Source organism: Myotis myotis, unplaced genomic scaffold, assembly GCF_014108235.1.
Source record: "Myotis myotis isolate mMyoMyo1 unplaced genomic scaffold, mMyoMyo1.p scaffold_m19_p_17, whole genome shotgun sequence".
NCBI classification, from domain to species: domain Eukaryota; kingdom Metazoa; phylum Chordata; class Mammalia; order Chiroptera; family Vespertilionidae; genus Myotis; species Myotis myotis.
Genome location: NW_023416321.1, coordinates 18,534,662 through 18,550,743, shown reverse-complemented (window position 1 = coordinate 18,550,743; position 16,082 = coordinate 18,534,662). Strand labels below are relative to the sequence as shown.

Genomic DNA, 16,082 nt, shown 5'->3' with positions numbered 1-16,082 from the left:
CCCCTGACTACAGACACACAAACTGGGCTTATACTCTCTTTTGCATGTGCTCTCCTTTCTCTCCTAATGCATCCACTTTACATGTACAGTTCGATGAGTCTTGAAAAACACACACATGCATGTAACCACCCTCACAATCAAGATATAGATAATTTCCATCCCCCCCCCAAACATTTCTCACATCCTTTTAGATGCAATATCCCTGACTCCCACCCCATCTAACCACTGAGAGATTCGTGTGTTTGTTCTAAAAGTTCACAAATGGAATTCATGTAGTAGGGTCTTTTTTTGTGTCTGCATCACACGTTTTTTTTTTTTTTTTTAAATATATTTCATTGATTTTTCACAGAGAGGAAGGGAGAGAGAGAGCCAGAAACACCGATGAGAGAGAAACATCGATCAGCCGCCTCCTGCGCATCCCCCACTGGGGATGAGCCCGCAACCCAGGTACATGCCCTTGACCGGAATCGAACCTGGGACCTTTCAGTCCGCAGGCCGACGCTCTATCCACTGAGCCAAACCGGTTTCGGCTGCATCACATTTTTGCAATTCATTCTTATTGGTGCGTGCCTCATACTTTGTTCTTTTTTTTATAGTGGAAGGAGTACTCACAATTTGCTTTACCTGTTGGTAGACATTTGGGTATTTCTCGTGTGTGTTTTTTTAAAATATGTTTTTATTGATTCCAGAGAGGAAGGGAAAGGGAGGGAGGGAGGGAGAGAGGGAGAGGGGGAGAGGGGGAGGGAGGGAGAGGGGGAGAGGGGGAGAGGGGGAGGGGGAGAGGGGGAGAGGGGGAGGGGGGGAGGGGGGGAGAGGAAGAGAAACATCAATGATGGGGAAACATGGGGGTGGTAAGTCGGCAAAACAGAAAAATGTCTCTGATGAAGTCAACCAAAATTTAAATAATTGTTTCAAACTGGAGCAATAGGGACTGACGGCCTCTCTCTGGAGGTAGCTCCAGGCAGACTTTCTCCCAGGTAGGAAGGAATAATATCCTTTGATTATAGAAGCCACAAGAACAGGCTGCCCATTTGACTGGAGCTTAAGGAACCTTCCAAGATCATTGCCTCCTCTTCCCCAGATGAGCTGATATTTCCGGAACACCCTCTTCTCTGGCGGAATCTAGATGAGCACTGGTCCACTTCAGTCTTCTCTCTAAAGCACAACCACCTACTGACCCCTACACACCCGGTGCTTAAAACCAGCTTCTCTGACTGCAAGACTTCTCCAGGTACAACTAAGATGTTAGGACCAGTTAGAAAGTCTCCAAACCAGCCCCTTCTAAGTGCACTTCTAGCGGGGATTTGAGATGTTCTGAGCCCTTATGAAGCACCGAAGGCCACAAATGAAGTTCCTATCTGCTTTGTGCTCCCTATAAACCTTCCCCAGGCCAAATATTCAAGAGCCTCGTCTTTCCCTCCCATCCCAGCTATTAGTAATTACTGCTGAGACTTAGCACACACATCTCATAAACACATCAGACATCTACCATCAGCTTGGTTCCCTGGTTCATGCCATGCAGGAAAAAGAGCTTGGAAAGCTTGTACGCATGAAACCAAGTATAAAATAAATGGCGGAAACACGTGGTATACGCCATAGGTATCACAGATCACCCAGGTGAGAACTCGGGGAGGGCTGGTGCACTCAGGGAGAACGGTGCCATAAAGTAGGCTGCCCTGGCTGGTGGGGAGGACAAGACTACAAGAGTGAAGAACTATCACCGCTTTGTGGGAATGAGGACACAGGCTTGGCAAGTGTGAAGTGTTCCTTCTGAATGAGAATCAGGTCGGACAGCAGGCAGTGAGACCGTGGAGGAGGAAGCCGAGAGAACTCTGTGATGTGGCGTGGCGGGCACTGGCTAGGAACTGATTGTAGGCGTCTGAGAAGAAGAGAGATGTGATGCAGCCCTCTGAAAAAAGGTCAGCCAGGGCACTAAGCAAATGAGAAAAAGAAGGAATCAGAAAGGGATACTGAGGAAGGCGACTTAATAACCCCAGTAAGATGGCCAGGGTGGGCCCGGGTGGGGGAAAAGGAGGGATGGTCAGGAACCAAAAAGGAGGGGGGAAAGGCCAACAAAACTTAGTCCTGATCAGAAAAGTGAAGTGAAAGAAAGGAATGAGTTAGAGGGCGCACGATTTTAATCCTAGCCAACGGTGAAACGAGATCAAACTAGATCGGCTAGTCTGACTGCAGTAGACAAATGCCATTTCCTCATGAAAAATGCTTGAGGTTCTAACACTGTTTCCTTATAAAAATTATTGGTAGAAACAAGGTCATTCACCCTCCCTTAACTCAAAACTCAAGTCTCCCAAATATGTTTTTCGTGCTCAGGTGAGGCGATTAGGGACTACTTCTCCCCAGTGGCAGCTCATTGCTCCCTCCAGAGGAAAGTACTTCCGGAATCTACACTCTTCACTCGTATTCAGTTGTTAGATCCAAACTGTGGGGAAGAAAGTCTTAAAACATTTCTCAAAATTCAGCTCACATGAGAACATTTTAAAATAGACACCTAATCAAAAGCGTCTCAAAATCCAAATCTCATCAGAACTGAGAAAGGATGTAACAGGTTTCCTTACAGGTAACCTCTGCAAGTCATGCAATGTCATGTGTGATGAAGGTGATCGTGGGGAGATACCAAAGTAACCTAAAAACCCGCCCATAGTGAAGGCAGCTGACTTCTACTAGGCTCTTATTCACCATCACCTTGGCAGGAGTCAGTCAGACCTAAAAACGCACACTGAATGGTACAATCACTTGTGAAGGAAATTTAAGGGGGAGGATAAGGCAATTCAATACTATGACTTATGACCAAATGTCTCTCAGCATGTCCTATTTCACAGAATTCATTCTTGAGTGATGGGAGTGCCAGCAAACCTCGCACGGCATCCCAAGATGAACAAAAGGATAACTAAGTAGTCACAGCCAATAAAAAAGGGAATTTTACTCCTGCACTTCAACATTTACAACTGTGCTCTGATACATACCAAGTAATGCAGCAAAGACTACCCACTGGGGTTGAAACCTATGCTACGTGTGGTGGCTGCGGGCTGAGAGGTATCTCTACAATGGGAGACGTGCTGCTCCGAAGCCAGTCCCGAGCGTGAGGGAGGCTGTGAGCGGGTACAGAGGAGACTGGACACCAGCTGGTGACGGCTGAAGCTGAGTGACAGATACATGAGCGTTCATTATATAATCATCTCTATGTCTGTTTATGTTTAGAATCTTCCATGACAGAGTAAAATACAGGAGACACGTTTCCAAGATGCTCAAAAGCAGAAACAGGCCCTCTCATGGCCCTTCTTGTGAAACTTAATTTTCAGTCCTCCAAGACAATGGAGAACAAAGAAACACTTTTCTTGTGCTTAGCCGATAAAGTAGAAAGGTGGTGATGCATATCTGAAGCCTAGAAAGGTTCTTAGGAGAAAAGAGATTAGGGCTATTAACCCTTCCCACAACTTCCCTTCTCACGTTTCCATCACGCCTCTGCAGGCAGAAGTCGGACACTTCCAGAGGCACACAGCCTAAAGGAGGACAGAAAGCCTCCTGCAGAAGCCGCAAAAGCTGTGTGAAACTCAGATCAAAAACTGGAACTGGAAACTAATGCGACGATGGCACGAGTGGCAGGCGAGTATCCTGAGGAGGCCAAGTCAAGTCTCATCTGCTTTTCAGGGCTCCTGAAGGACGTCTAGTCAGAAGGGTTCTGGAAATCCAGTGGGCCTCAGGTGCCTCCGACATTTCCTGAGCATCCCTGGCTGTTTAGAGGCCCCAACCTTCAAGGAGTTAGAAATTCAGCAGGAAGACAAATGTAAACAAAAATTCGCACCACCAGCAGGAAGTGCCTCCAACACCCAATGGAGGAAAGGGCTCACCCTGCTTGAGGAAACAAGCAAGTAACCTGGGATGAACAGGAGCCTGCCCAGCAGTGCAGGCTGCTGGAGGGGAGGGAGCAGAAGCCAAGGCCCAATGTCTCCGAGGCCTGGAGAGGAGCTGTGGCTGCAACAAGGCGCACCTCTGGGGGGAAAAGGGGAGTTGAGGCTGGAGAGGTGGGCAAGAGCGGATTCAGAAGGGCCTTGCATGCATACTGAGGAGCTCGGTCTTGACTGTCTGTGGGCCAGTGCTCCCCAAACTAATCAGGGAAGGATCACACCATGGGTGATGCTTATCGCCCGTTGTACTTCTTTCCTCATGGACAGGTAACGCAGGAGGGCAGACCACACCTGGAGTAGCACTGCTAGCAGTATTTCAGCAGGGGTGTGGTGTGGTCAATTAGTCTTTTCAGGGGACACGTCTGACAGCAGTGTGATGGGTGAATGGGAAGATAAGACAGGTGCAGGGACCACAGTCAGGAAGCTGCCGCATTCATCTGGGAAATGAATAGAGAGCCTGGCTAAGGCACCAGCAAGGGGGATGGGGAGGGGGAGTCAGATTTGGGAGACACTTCTTCAGCCTGAGTGACAGGACTCGGTGACCGAGTAGCAGAGCATCACTCTATTTCCCAGACTGGGTGGGCCGTGCTGTCAGCACCGGGAGAAACCATAGCAAGAGGCACACGGTAAGAAAGGGAAACTCCTGTGGGAAGATTTTCTTCAAATTTCAAATAACCGATTTAGTTCTGATCCCTCCCTCATAAGAATCCCCAATATTAACCATTCAAGGGACATCTCAGGAGTCCGGGCCCATCTGGTTGGGAAAGCAGCCATGTTGCACAGTTAGCACATTTTTATAATTAATAAAGGGTGGTTCTAAATTAGATCCAGTTCTCCGTGCCATGGAAGGCATGGGAGTAGGGTTGCTAAAGAGTTAAGTGCAATTTGATGAAGATCTGAGTGTCAAAAATCGGTAAACTAGTATTTCAAATTGAGTGTAAGAAGCCGTAAACCAGAGCTGGCAATACCAGAGAAAGTCCTTTGGACCCCAGCAGGCCGAAGCGAGCTTTGTAAAACTAATCCAACAGAAAGCATGAGGACAATATTCTCTGTTTGCATTTGGGCAGAAAGTGCAGAAATAAAACATCCTCAACCATCTGCACTGGTGATATTTCAGAGACAGACAGACAGCAGAAGGTACTACCATTACAAAAATCACAGCTTAGACAGATCACAGCTAATGTACAGTGTCAAACTCAACTCAGTGTCGGAAAGCAAATAAAACTCTTTTTCTGCACTAGGTGCAGTCTGCCACGGTGGTGTAAGAAATCTCCACTTCTGGGAACAGCAACACGTGTTTGGGTGAGGAACAAAAACACCTGCCAAAACCACTCTGTGGAAAGAAAAAAAACAACACTCCCAGCTTGTTGGCCCCTGAAATAAGTAAACAGTTAGGAAACCATGAAATGGAGTAACAGGTAGATATTCTGCAGAACCCCAGTTGGATGAGTTAAAGGTGTCTGTTTGCATCAGCAAGGTTTTTCCATTTGACTTTGCCCACAACTGTGCAGGCCCAAGCCCACGGCCTTCCTTGCCTGGACTGGGGCAGTAGTCTCCACCTGGTCTCCTGCTTCCTCTTGGCCCCATCCGTTCAGTCTCAACACAGCACCTGCTGATCCCGTACAGCGGAGGCTGGGTGTTTTAGTCAGCTGGGGCCGCCGCAACAAAATACTGTAGCCTGGTATTTATTTCTCACAGTTCTTCAGGCTAGAAGGCGAAGACCCGGTGTTGGCATGGTTGGGTTCCTTGAGCTCGAGGATCTTTGGTCCTTCCTTCCTTGAGCTCTTACTCAGTGGGGCTGTCCCTGTTTAAACTTGCAGGGACCAAATATTGAGGGTCTAATATTTAGATTATTAGACCTTAATCAGATTTCTCTAATTCTTCCTTTAAGTGCCTTTTACCTCCTCCCTACTCTGCCTAGACGTGCTACCTCCTTTCCTTCTCCCCAGGCCTCGCTTCTCCGGACTGAATCCAATCTACCCACCAAGGTTCAGCTCCAACATCCCAGCTTCATGACGCCTTTCCTGGCCCCTCCCTCCGGCAGTTCCTAGGACCTCTGTGAAGCGGTCACAACACGCTTGTTGCGGAAGTTCTCCCTGCCAGACTGTGGGCTCCCTGAGGGCCAGTGCTATCTTTTTCTTCTTTGGGCCCACTGAGTATCTTTCACAGACCAGGTTCTGTAAACACACGTTAAATTAAGTAAAAAGGGGCAAAGTCTTTAAGCTCTAAACTACAGGAGAGAACAGACTAATTCTTATGTTTGGCTAGGTAACAAACAAGGCAGGACACCGTTGTGCCCGATACAGCGAGGCTACGTCTAGAAAGTAAGACTTGGAGAAGATCAATTTAAAATAATACAGGAAAAAGCAGAGCAGAAGAATGAAGTGTCCTGGAGGCAAAAATGTCCTGCCTAGGAATACTGCCACTAAGGGACCAGCCTTAACACAAGAGTAAAAATCTTATCGCAATCCTTCTGCACCTTGTTGATTTCCATCTTTGGACAAAATCTGAAATTGTGAAATTTCAACAACTCTGATTTTTTTTTTTTTTAAGCAGTAAAAGACTTAACAGGAATGAGAGACGGTACAGATAACATCCTGTAATGCAATGCCTAAACCCAGCTCTACCATCTTCTTGTGGCCACCGACTTCCGAGAGCTGGTCCTTTCTGTTGCTTAAAGCCCCTGCTGATCCAAGCAGGACCCCACCAGGTGCGGCAGGGCAGTCTGTAGTGCCTCAGCTGCCATCCTCTATGGATGGTAATTAGTTTTGCTGCTGTACTGACAAGATGACGTGTGGCCTCTGACACAGGCCCCTGTTTTCCCATCTAAAATACTATTTGGGGACATTTTATTAAGGAAGGAAAAACACTTGCTGTGCTCATGACAATAATGAGTCACGGATTAGTGACGGAAGAGAACACGCTGGTCAGGCCCTCATCTCGGGCCAAGTGAGGATCATTACTGGACAGAATAACAGAGATGACACGGAAAGCCCCAAATCCCGGGATTTGCATGGCTTTACCTGGGAAGACTGCATGGGAAATCGAATACAGTTTCCCAGCGGTAGGACTCCACTATCACCAGGAAGACAAGACCATAAACTGTGGGAGATTACGAAAGGAGAAACAGGTCCGGTCTTTTACTTCCCTCCATGTAGAGAACCAATCAAGTGGCCAACTTGGATGAATGTCAAATCTTACAGCCCTCAATTATCCCAGCCTCTATAAAAGCAAATGAGTCATTTGCGGTTAGAGAAGATACCTTCTTGTAATTATGATTACAAGATTTTAATTATTAGAACTTAAAAAATTTAACGCGGCATGTGTTTTGTAAAGACCAAGCCAGAACTATTAATAGAAAAGCCTAGAGCTCTTTAAACATGAAATCTGGGCAGAAGCAAACAAAACAAAAAACACACAGCCCACCAGTGCCTCTTCAACTGATGTACTTAGCAGATAATCACAACCCAAGCTGTAAACATACCTTTGAGCCCTATCCTCTCCTTGACTCCATTATCCCTTTTTATTTTATTAAATAACATATAACTGTTTTTCTCTTTTTCTGGAGTATGTTTCCTGGAAGCAGCAGAGCACATTGAACATGTCACCCAAAGACCAAATCCAAATTACCTTCTTTTAAAGTCCATTTGATCGAGCCTGTCCTCTTGCTGACAGCGTGCAAACTTCCATCCAGGGTTGACACAAACAGCAAGGTTTCAGGAAGCGTCACTGTGCTGGAACTTCCAAAAATCTGCAAAGAGATGGAGAAGAACCTTCCTGGTCAACATGATTCTTCACCTGGGGCATGTACCACCAGAGACCTCCGCCCCTGAAAGTTTCTAAAACCCACCAGCTTAGAGATGAGGAAACTGAGGATGGAGGCCTAGGTTCCCATCAAGGGCACCTGTCTGGACAACAGCTGAGTCAGAACTAGGACCCAGGTCACCTATTCTAAGTGACAATCCTTCCTGCAGAGGGACTGGCTTATGACCCAACATGACAAGGACAGGGATTTTGAAATAATCCCTGAGGTAGAAAGTACGCTCAGCTTTTTAACTGACTTCCTTCTCTTAGTTATATTTCACTTTCTAAAACTTGGCCATCTTGCAAGACTGATAAAGAAGAATGCCAACACACCCACACACACCCATACACACTTATGAAATTTTACAGGGCAAAGAATTAGGGGGAAATGTTTAAAGCAAAATAAGGAAAACAGCTCCCATTCTATAATGAGTTTATGTAGTAATAAAGCACCAAGATTTCAAGAGACATGTTATCAAAAATGCATAAAAAACATAACCCAAATTACTCCTCACTTATACTCAAAATACAATTTAAATTAAAATGCACATTTTATGCTCAATGAATTAAAAAAAATTTTTTTTAAAGAAACTAGCCAAAGGTAGTGAAATTCACTTGTTGGTGGTGATAAAAATGGTTAGTGCAGTCTTTCTGGAAAGTATAAACGTGCTCATATTTTTGGTCCTGTAATTCCATGTCTATATCCTTAAGAAATAATTCCAGATATGGGAAAAGCTCTGTGCACAATGATACTCATTATATCCCATTTTATAAATACAAAAAAACAAAACAAAAAACCCAACCTAGAAAGGTCTGAATTTCCAATAATATCTAAATGGCTGAAATAAATTATGACCCACAATGAAGCATTATGTAATCATTAAAACAGCATGTGGAAAAGCTACAACAATACAGAAAAATGCTTATATTCATTGTCACATGAAAAATAAAGAATCTAAAAATGTTTAAAAAAAACATTTTTATTGATTTCAGATAAAGGGAGAGGAAGAGAGAAAATCATCAATAATGAGAATACCTACCGGGTATCAAACCTGCAAGCCCTGACCGGAAATGGGTTGATGCTCAACCACTGAGCCACACTGGCTGGGCTGAATCCAAAAGTTAATGTAACTGTGGTTATAATTATACTGGACAGGTTCTTTTTGTCTGCCTGTCCTCTAGCTTTGCTAGAAATTGTACATACCCTCATCCACACAGATTCCATGGGAGCAGCCGTGTGTGTGTGTGTGTGTGTGTGTGTGTGTGTGTGTGTGTGTGATGTGCAGGTGATAGCTGGAAGGTTTCCTAGGAACATGCTTTTGCGATATGGGCCCATTCGGCAATGCCATCTTGTAATGAGCTTGTCTCTTCTTTTGTCTCTATATTGTCCTGCACATTAACTGGTTCCTGTAGCTGTTGAATTAAAAACAGGCCAACTTGTTTATACTGAAACAGTTTGAATTTTGGCACAAACGTTATTTTAAAAATATGGCTGGCTTTTAGCATGAACTCTAAAAGCTCGGGGGATTACTCCCCTGTGCATGGGAGTCTGACCCTCAAATACCTGGTCATTCTTGGTAAGAGCCAGGATGATGCCCAGTTAATCCCTTAAAAGGGAAAGCCAAGTGGCTCTCTCCGGGACAGTCTGAGGTGGCAGGACAAACACTCCAGCCCCTGCATTCCTTTTCAAGGGGGCGACACAGCTGCCAGGACCTAGAGCTCATCTCACCTCCTTTGTGCCTGGCCTGGAGGGGGAGAAGTTCCCCCTTTATTTTGTCCAGAGCCAAGGCCACTCACCTGGATGGGAGAAATCACAGCCAGCCTTATCGCTCCTGCTGAGCCTATTCTCCGGGTAAAGCCTTAAACCCGAGGAGGAAGGGTCTGCTTCTAATTCCACCTTTGGAACTCGGAAATCAGTTTTAGTTAGATTGGCTAGAAAGTGGTCGGCAAACTGCGGCCCCTTGAGTGTGGCTCTTCCACAAAATACCACGTGCGGGGGCGCACCTACAGTGCGATTGCAACTTCGTGGCCACACTCAAGGGGCCAAAGAGCCGCACGTGGCTTGCGAGCCGCAGTTTACCGACCACTGGGCTAGAAAAACAAGCCTCAGGGTTGATGCCTGCCCCAGCTGGAATCAAGAGGCTACGCACACCAGCTGTTTGGTGTAGTTAAAATTATTTTAGGCCACAGGGGATAGATGAGGTCAAGCTTCACCTAGACCTGCTCACACCTGAAGCAGAATCGTGCACGTTGCCCGGAGCATCTGGCCTGGAGAACAGTGGCCCTACAAAGACCACCGAGGCTGCAGCTGAACAAGACCCAGGGCTGCCTCCCATTGGAAAGGGGATGGGTTTGCAGCTTGATGTGGGATGGCAGGATTATGTTGGTAGGGGCAGTTGGGGAACTGAATAAATGAAAAGAAAAGACCCAAGCATGCCTGGGGGCCAAGAGATAGAAATCGCTGCTGAGCCCCCTCCACCTATCAAACAGTTACCCCAGGAACTGCCCTTTTGCATGCTAGGTCTTGTGATCACACAAGAATTGGGTTGAACTCTCTGGATAGATGAAATGGTAAGAAATTAAACTTGGGAGATTTCATTGAATATGTTTTCCTCCATGTGAAAAACAACTGGATGAGAGAAAGACAAAGGCAGAAACAGAGAAAGAAGCCGGAGAAGAAGAAAGCTGAAAGCCTGGGAGGGTGGGGCCCACTTTCACCAATCCTCAGGCCTCGCCAAGTCCCTGTCTTTGGGCTCAGAGACACCCAATCCTTACAATTAATTCCCCTCTTTGCTCAACCTAGTTGGAACTAGGTTTCTGTCACTCACAGCCCATACAGTCCACACACACACACACACACACACACACACACGCATATACACAGAGCCAATGAAAATATACAGAGAAAAAAAGATGAAGAAAATATTGCAAGATTATTGCCATAGCCTTTTCTCCTCTATTTTCTAAATTTTCTATAATAGGATCACATAATCAGCAATGAATTTTTCATAAGACAGGAGATGGACAAGTTAGCAGGTGGAAGAGAGGCTAGAATTTAAAGGAGCCTCGGCAAGCTCCTAAATCCCAGGTGAAGCGCTTTCCATCTCAGGACATGAGGCAACTCGACCACCTTGGATCATTAATATCCACCAAACAAGGAACCAAAGCTAAGAAGCACAGAGCTCTCCTGGCAAGACAGTGTGCTTCCAAGAATAGAAGAGTTTGTTGTTGTTTCAAAGCCTACAGTACAATTACAATGAACGAAAGGCCCCCAAGTACATTTATCACATATTGAAAGGGCTAATATTAAATAAAATATTAATAGTGCTGCTTCGAGGCTAGCGTGGAAACAATAGCCAGCTGCCTGTCTGAGCCGCCTGGAAACCACAGGAAGAGAATTGTCTACGGTTGGTTGGTGAACTGAAATAAAACACTAATCACCTAACTAACACGGTCTTTTAAACATCTCAAGAATACCAGCGTGGGCTAGACGTTGGATCTGGCAACTGAGACTGCTGACTGTTAATCACAACGTCCACAGTGACATCACAAACCCCTCACAACCGGCAGGTTTTTCTCTTCTTTTGAAGGCTCTCGGCTGTTTCAAATGAGAATGTCCGGGAGCCCCTGTGACCAGTGTCATTCTCTCAGAAGGCAAATGAATATGACAAAATGTCTGGCTCTTCACCCCTGGCATTTTTTTTGAAGCATGCGTACACCTGCTTTCAATACAGTTGCTAAAACTAACATGAATTAAGCTTCTATATGCCTTTGCAATACTACGCAGAGCTGCGAGCTACATGTATCTGAACCTCGACACACATGCTTCCCAGTAATGAACTTGCATTCCCTGCACCCAGGCATGTCAGTCGCCAGTGCTCCCGTTTCCCTACGACGGACGAAATGGCAATGGACCCTGCGGTCACACTAGTTTCCAGAGCCTGACAATGGAAAGAAAATGCTGATGCTGCAGACCTGCGGCAGGCTGACTACCTGGAATCTGACTCATTTTTCAAACTAGTGAAATATATATTCCTGGTTTCGATGGTGACTTCTGAGAAGTAGGCACAGTAACACTGCAGAAGGTAAGAACGACAGTGGTGGGTAATCTGGTCTAACCTAAAACTACACACCCATTAGCTGGTCGGTCCTCATGGAAGTCTGACACACATTATCTCACACAAGGCGACCCCAAGATAATTCTAGGAAACACCCAGACGATGACTAGAGGGTTGGCAATTCAGGGCAGAAGATGCTGGGGAAGTGGCTGCTGGTCAGACGGCTTATTTCACTTGGGCTGGGTGAGTGGTAAAGCAGTCCTCACTGCCGGCCTGCTCCGTCAGGACTTAACGAGTCTCCCTCCCGTGAAAACCAATGCCGCTGCCGGGCTGCAGCCTCATGTTCTATGTTCTGATTATAAAGCAGCTACACCAGTTCTTAAGATGCACCATCCACTTTACCTTCACTGCAAAGACCTGGAAGCAGCTCCCAAGTAACTCACATAGATGATTAAAAGGTGGGTTGCCGACAGTTTCATTCTCTAATATTCTAAGCTTAGCGAATTGTTAGCTGCTCTCGTATTAACTCCTCATATTTCAGGTAAAAAACAACAACAACAACAAAAAAAAAACCTTTCCTAAAACGAGTTCTGAAATAACTTTGTTTAGGAAAAAGTCTTTGATAAAGAGAATTATGGACACAAGGGGCGTGATGTGTTTAAGCAGCACAAAAACAAATGAAACAGCCTCTAGCAAAAACCCACCCATTTCTAACGAGTACTTGGGGCTGGTCAGGCCAGGAGGCGACTTACCCATGGCAGGAGGAAACCACCACCAGAGCCCCAGGGCTTGGTTTTGCTGCCCTGCCTGTCACTGAAGTGACTGCTCATCTCCATTCACCCTCCGCCCCTCAAGGAAGAATGGCAGGGAGCCCACTGCCAGCTGCTCTAAGATCCAGGGCACAGGAAAGGCCAGTGCAACTCAGGGTTTTCAGAGATGCTGCATTTTCCAAAGAAATGCAAGTCTTAATGTTCAGACTCACATTTCAAGAAAGAATCGGTCCACAAGCTAACTGACCACCTAATAACAAAGGCCAGAAAGAAGGTTAATAAAAATAGCACAGAACTCTCATCTCGCAGTCAGTGGGAAGAAGTGGTGCCATGCACACATGTGTCGCATACCCAGCTTTCCAGAGGGATCGAGACCTGATGAATCTATTTACAAACCTGGTGCATCCTACCCCAGGCAAAGGGGGTACATACACCTACAGAGGCCCCTCCACTGGGAACAGGAGAGCCATACACTTCTCAGATGGCATACAGATTGACTGAATCAAACCCAAGAAAGTTAAATTTACATGACAACACTGTAGTGCTAGTTTAGTAGAATAAGTAAAAATAGTTAAAATAAAAATCTCTTCTGTGAATCTTCTCCCCTTCCTACCTCCACTCCAACAGACCACAGTTTCTAAAATAACATCAGAATCAATCATCTGGCTGAGAAAATGGTTTTCCCCCCTTTTGGGAGAACTGCACCGACCAGGATTTGTTCAGGGATTTTTTTGTGTATGTTGTTTTTCCCCCCAAATAATTTTTCCTCTACTTTCATTGGATTACTGTTATAGTGCATAACCCTAACTTTAGTTTTATTTATTTAAGGTTAAGAAAACCATTTTTCCAAACCAAACTAGAAATCTAACAAGGATATTGGCATGTTTCCATAGAATGTCAATACACAATGTAATGTGTACCTAAATTCCTGGAACCTACAATCTGCCATCAACACCCAGTGTGCCTTCTACAGTGCAGGGGCTCCTGGCCAAGGCTCAAATCCACTGGACAGCTGGCCTCAGAAGTAAAGCAAAGTTAAAGTGACCTCAAGTTCATTTTGGTTAATGAATACTACACATTATAGTATTACAGGTAATACTGTACTTAAAACAGGTATGCAAGTGAGGGAAGGATTGCGTAAGAAAGATTTCCAAGAAATTTTGTTTTATACTTAGAACACAAGCATTCTTGAGAAGATTTAAAGCTGCATGTCACCAAATGTGGAATAATAGATTTAAAATGGATTAGAATGTGCTAAGGAATCAAGAGCTTATAATTATTAACAGCAATAATGCTCGGAGGTGAGAAGGGCATTGTTTTCCTGACTTTAATTAGTGAAAGCCACAGGATGGATGAGCTGATTTTAAGAGATATCAGTAAAACACTTTTTGGCTACCAAGGAGAGAGAGAGAGGGAGAGGGAGAGGGAGAGAGAGAGAGAGAGAGAGGGGCACAATTTGTGCAGTAATATGTTAATTCATCAGGAAGTACCCAAAAATATTATTCTGTAATATAGTCCTTGGCAGGCAGTAACTGATATTCAAAAAAGGATGTCCTTTTTTGTGTCTACAATTCTTCTATTTGTAGCAATAGTAACTACTTCAGATTATAAACTTCAACAAAGCCTGGCTATTTGTGATTCTGGTGGCTTTACAACAAATACCCAGCAGAGTACTGTCATTCTAATGCCATTTGATCACATAGAAGACTGTGCCCAATGATGGCCAAAAAGCTGTCTAGAATTCACCAAAGCAGCTACGACTAAAATCAGTGCCAGTAAATGCCAGTACACGCCCATTACATAAAGATCTCTTGTTGGAAAATAGAGCCCACATAAGTATAAGCCTCAGACTGATCAGGAGAGTGGGCTAAACAAAGACTACTTTTGAAGGTTTCTTATGTAAAGGCCTGTTAGACAGACATATCGAAGATTTTTATTCTAATCACACCCTGCTCTCCAACCCCGAACTCATTTACACACCTGACCCAACAGTAAAATCCTCTCTTCCAATTATGGAGATGTCTATATCGCCATCTGACACAGTGACACAGAAAACTCATTGTCTAGTTTCCTGTCTACTGAATTGGGATAGAGATTAGAGGACATATAAAGAGCTTCCCAGACAAGAAAAAGCTAAAGGAGTTCATCACCACCAAACCAGTACTACATGAAATGTTAGAGTCTTCTTTAAGAAGAAGGAAAAAAAAGACAAAAACTATGAGCAATAAAATGGAAATAATTACATATCTATGAACAATTGAATCTAAAAAACAAGTGAACAAGCAGAACAGAAACAGACTCATAGTTGGGGGAATGGGTGAAAAAGGTGAAGGGATTAAGAAGTACAAATTGGTTGTTAGAGAATAGTCATGGGGATGTAAAGTACAGCATAGGGAATATAGTCAATAACATAATAACTACGTACGTATGGTGTCAGATGGGTACAAGATTTATTGGGATGATCACTTATTAAGTTATATAATGTCTAATCACTGAAACTAATATAATATTGTATGTCAAGTCAACTGTAATTGAAAAATAAAAATGATTTAAAAAATTTAGAAAGCCTGGTAAAAAGAAGCTAGAGAAAAAAAAATTAAAACATTGATGATACTAAGAGACTTTTCTTGTTTAATTTTGCCTATATTTTAATGATTTCAGTCTATTACTAAGAACTAGTCCAAGTTCTGTTATACTTCATTTACTTGAGTGTAAGTCAGCAATAATCCATCAACCAAATACTAGTTCCTTCTAACCAGCCTATCAGCTGTTAAGTTTCCGGACATTAGGTCAATAAAGGTAACCATGACATTTGCTTTGGATGGGAGTCAAGTGTCTGCTTGGGATGCAGTAAAGGGCAAGGCCTAACTGAACAGCTCTGTGTGGTTTCCAAACTAAGCAACTGAGGGAGTAAAACTAGTATTGGTGGCCATTCTTGTGTGGTGTAATTAACCACCATCCAAGACAGTTACAATTCTTTGGTTTAGGCTATTCCTTTAACGGGTCTGATAAAAGGTTCCTCATAAATTCACTTTATTCCTGAGCACAAAGGTATACTAGTTTCACAACAGGTAAATATATTTCACCCACTGGTTTGGGAGCCCCAGGCTGTGTCTAAGTCCAAATAGCCAGCTGTTCTGTTTGTCTTCATGGTCCCTCTGTCATCAACTTATATTGACACCATGGGAGGAGGAAATACATTTGGGCATGAAAGGTGCTCTGTGGTCAAGGAAACAAGCCCTGTGCTTAATGTGCTATCAAATCCCTAAGGTTCCTAAGCATTTTATTATTTATGAAAACTAAAACTCAAGCTTTCTCGATCATTTGGTGGTTGAGATTTAGAATGCGAGTATTGCCACTACTATGCTGTTGTCTTCACTAAAAGGCAACAGTAGCAGTTCAGATCTTGTAAAAACTGAGAAATCTAGTAGGCTCATTTACCTTAATCGGAGAGCAGCATCATAAACAAACTAAACTAATAAAGGTCAGACTTAGACTAGTAATTCCTACAAGAAGACAAATTT

At 44.3% G+C, this 16,082-nt stretch overlaps 1 protein-coding gene across 5 annotated transcripts in view; it reads right to left on the bottom strand.

The window, feature by feature from the left end:
* The window catches only part of ERN1 (endoplasmic reticulum to nucleus signaling 1), a 68,223-nt gene that overhangs the window by 36,568 nt on the left and 15,573 nt on the right, over positions 1 to 16,082 (bottom strand). Inside the window, exons 1-4 of one of the 5 annotated variants that reach the window (XM_036339983.1) lie at positions 8,771 to 8,924; positions 7,557 to 7,677; positions 3,469 to 4,363; positions 1,722 to 1,932 (exon numbers count right to left, since the gene is read on the bottom strand). Coding sequence is in view for 1 of the 5 variants with exons in the window: in XM_036339981.1 (XP_036195874.1) it covers positions 7,557 to 7,677 (121 nt within the window). In the remaining 4 variants the exon portion in view is untranslated. Of the gene's footprint in view, positions 1 to 1,721; positions 4,388 to 7,556; positions 7,678 to 8,770; positions 8,925 to 16,082 lie in introns of those variants that run through there. The other 4 variants (XM_036339984.1, XM_036339982.1, XM_036339985.1 and 1 more) reach the window with 4 other exon arrangements.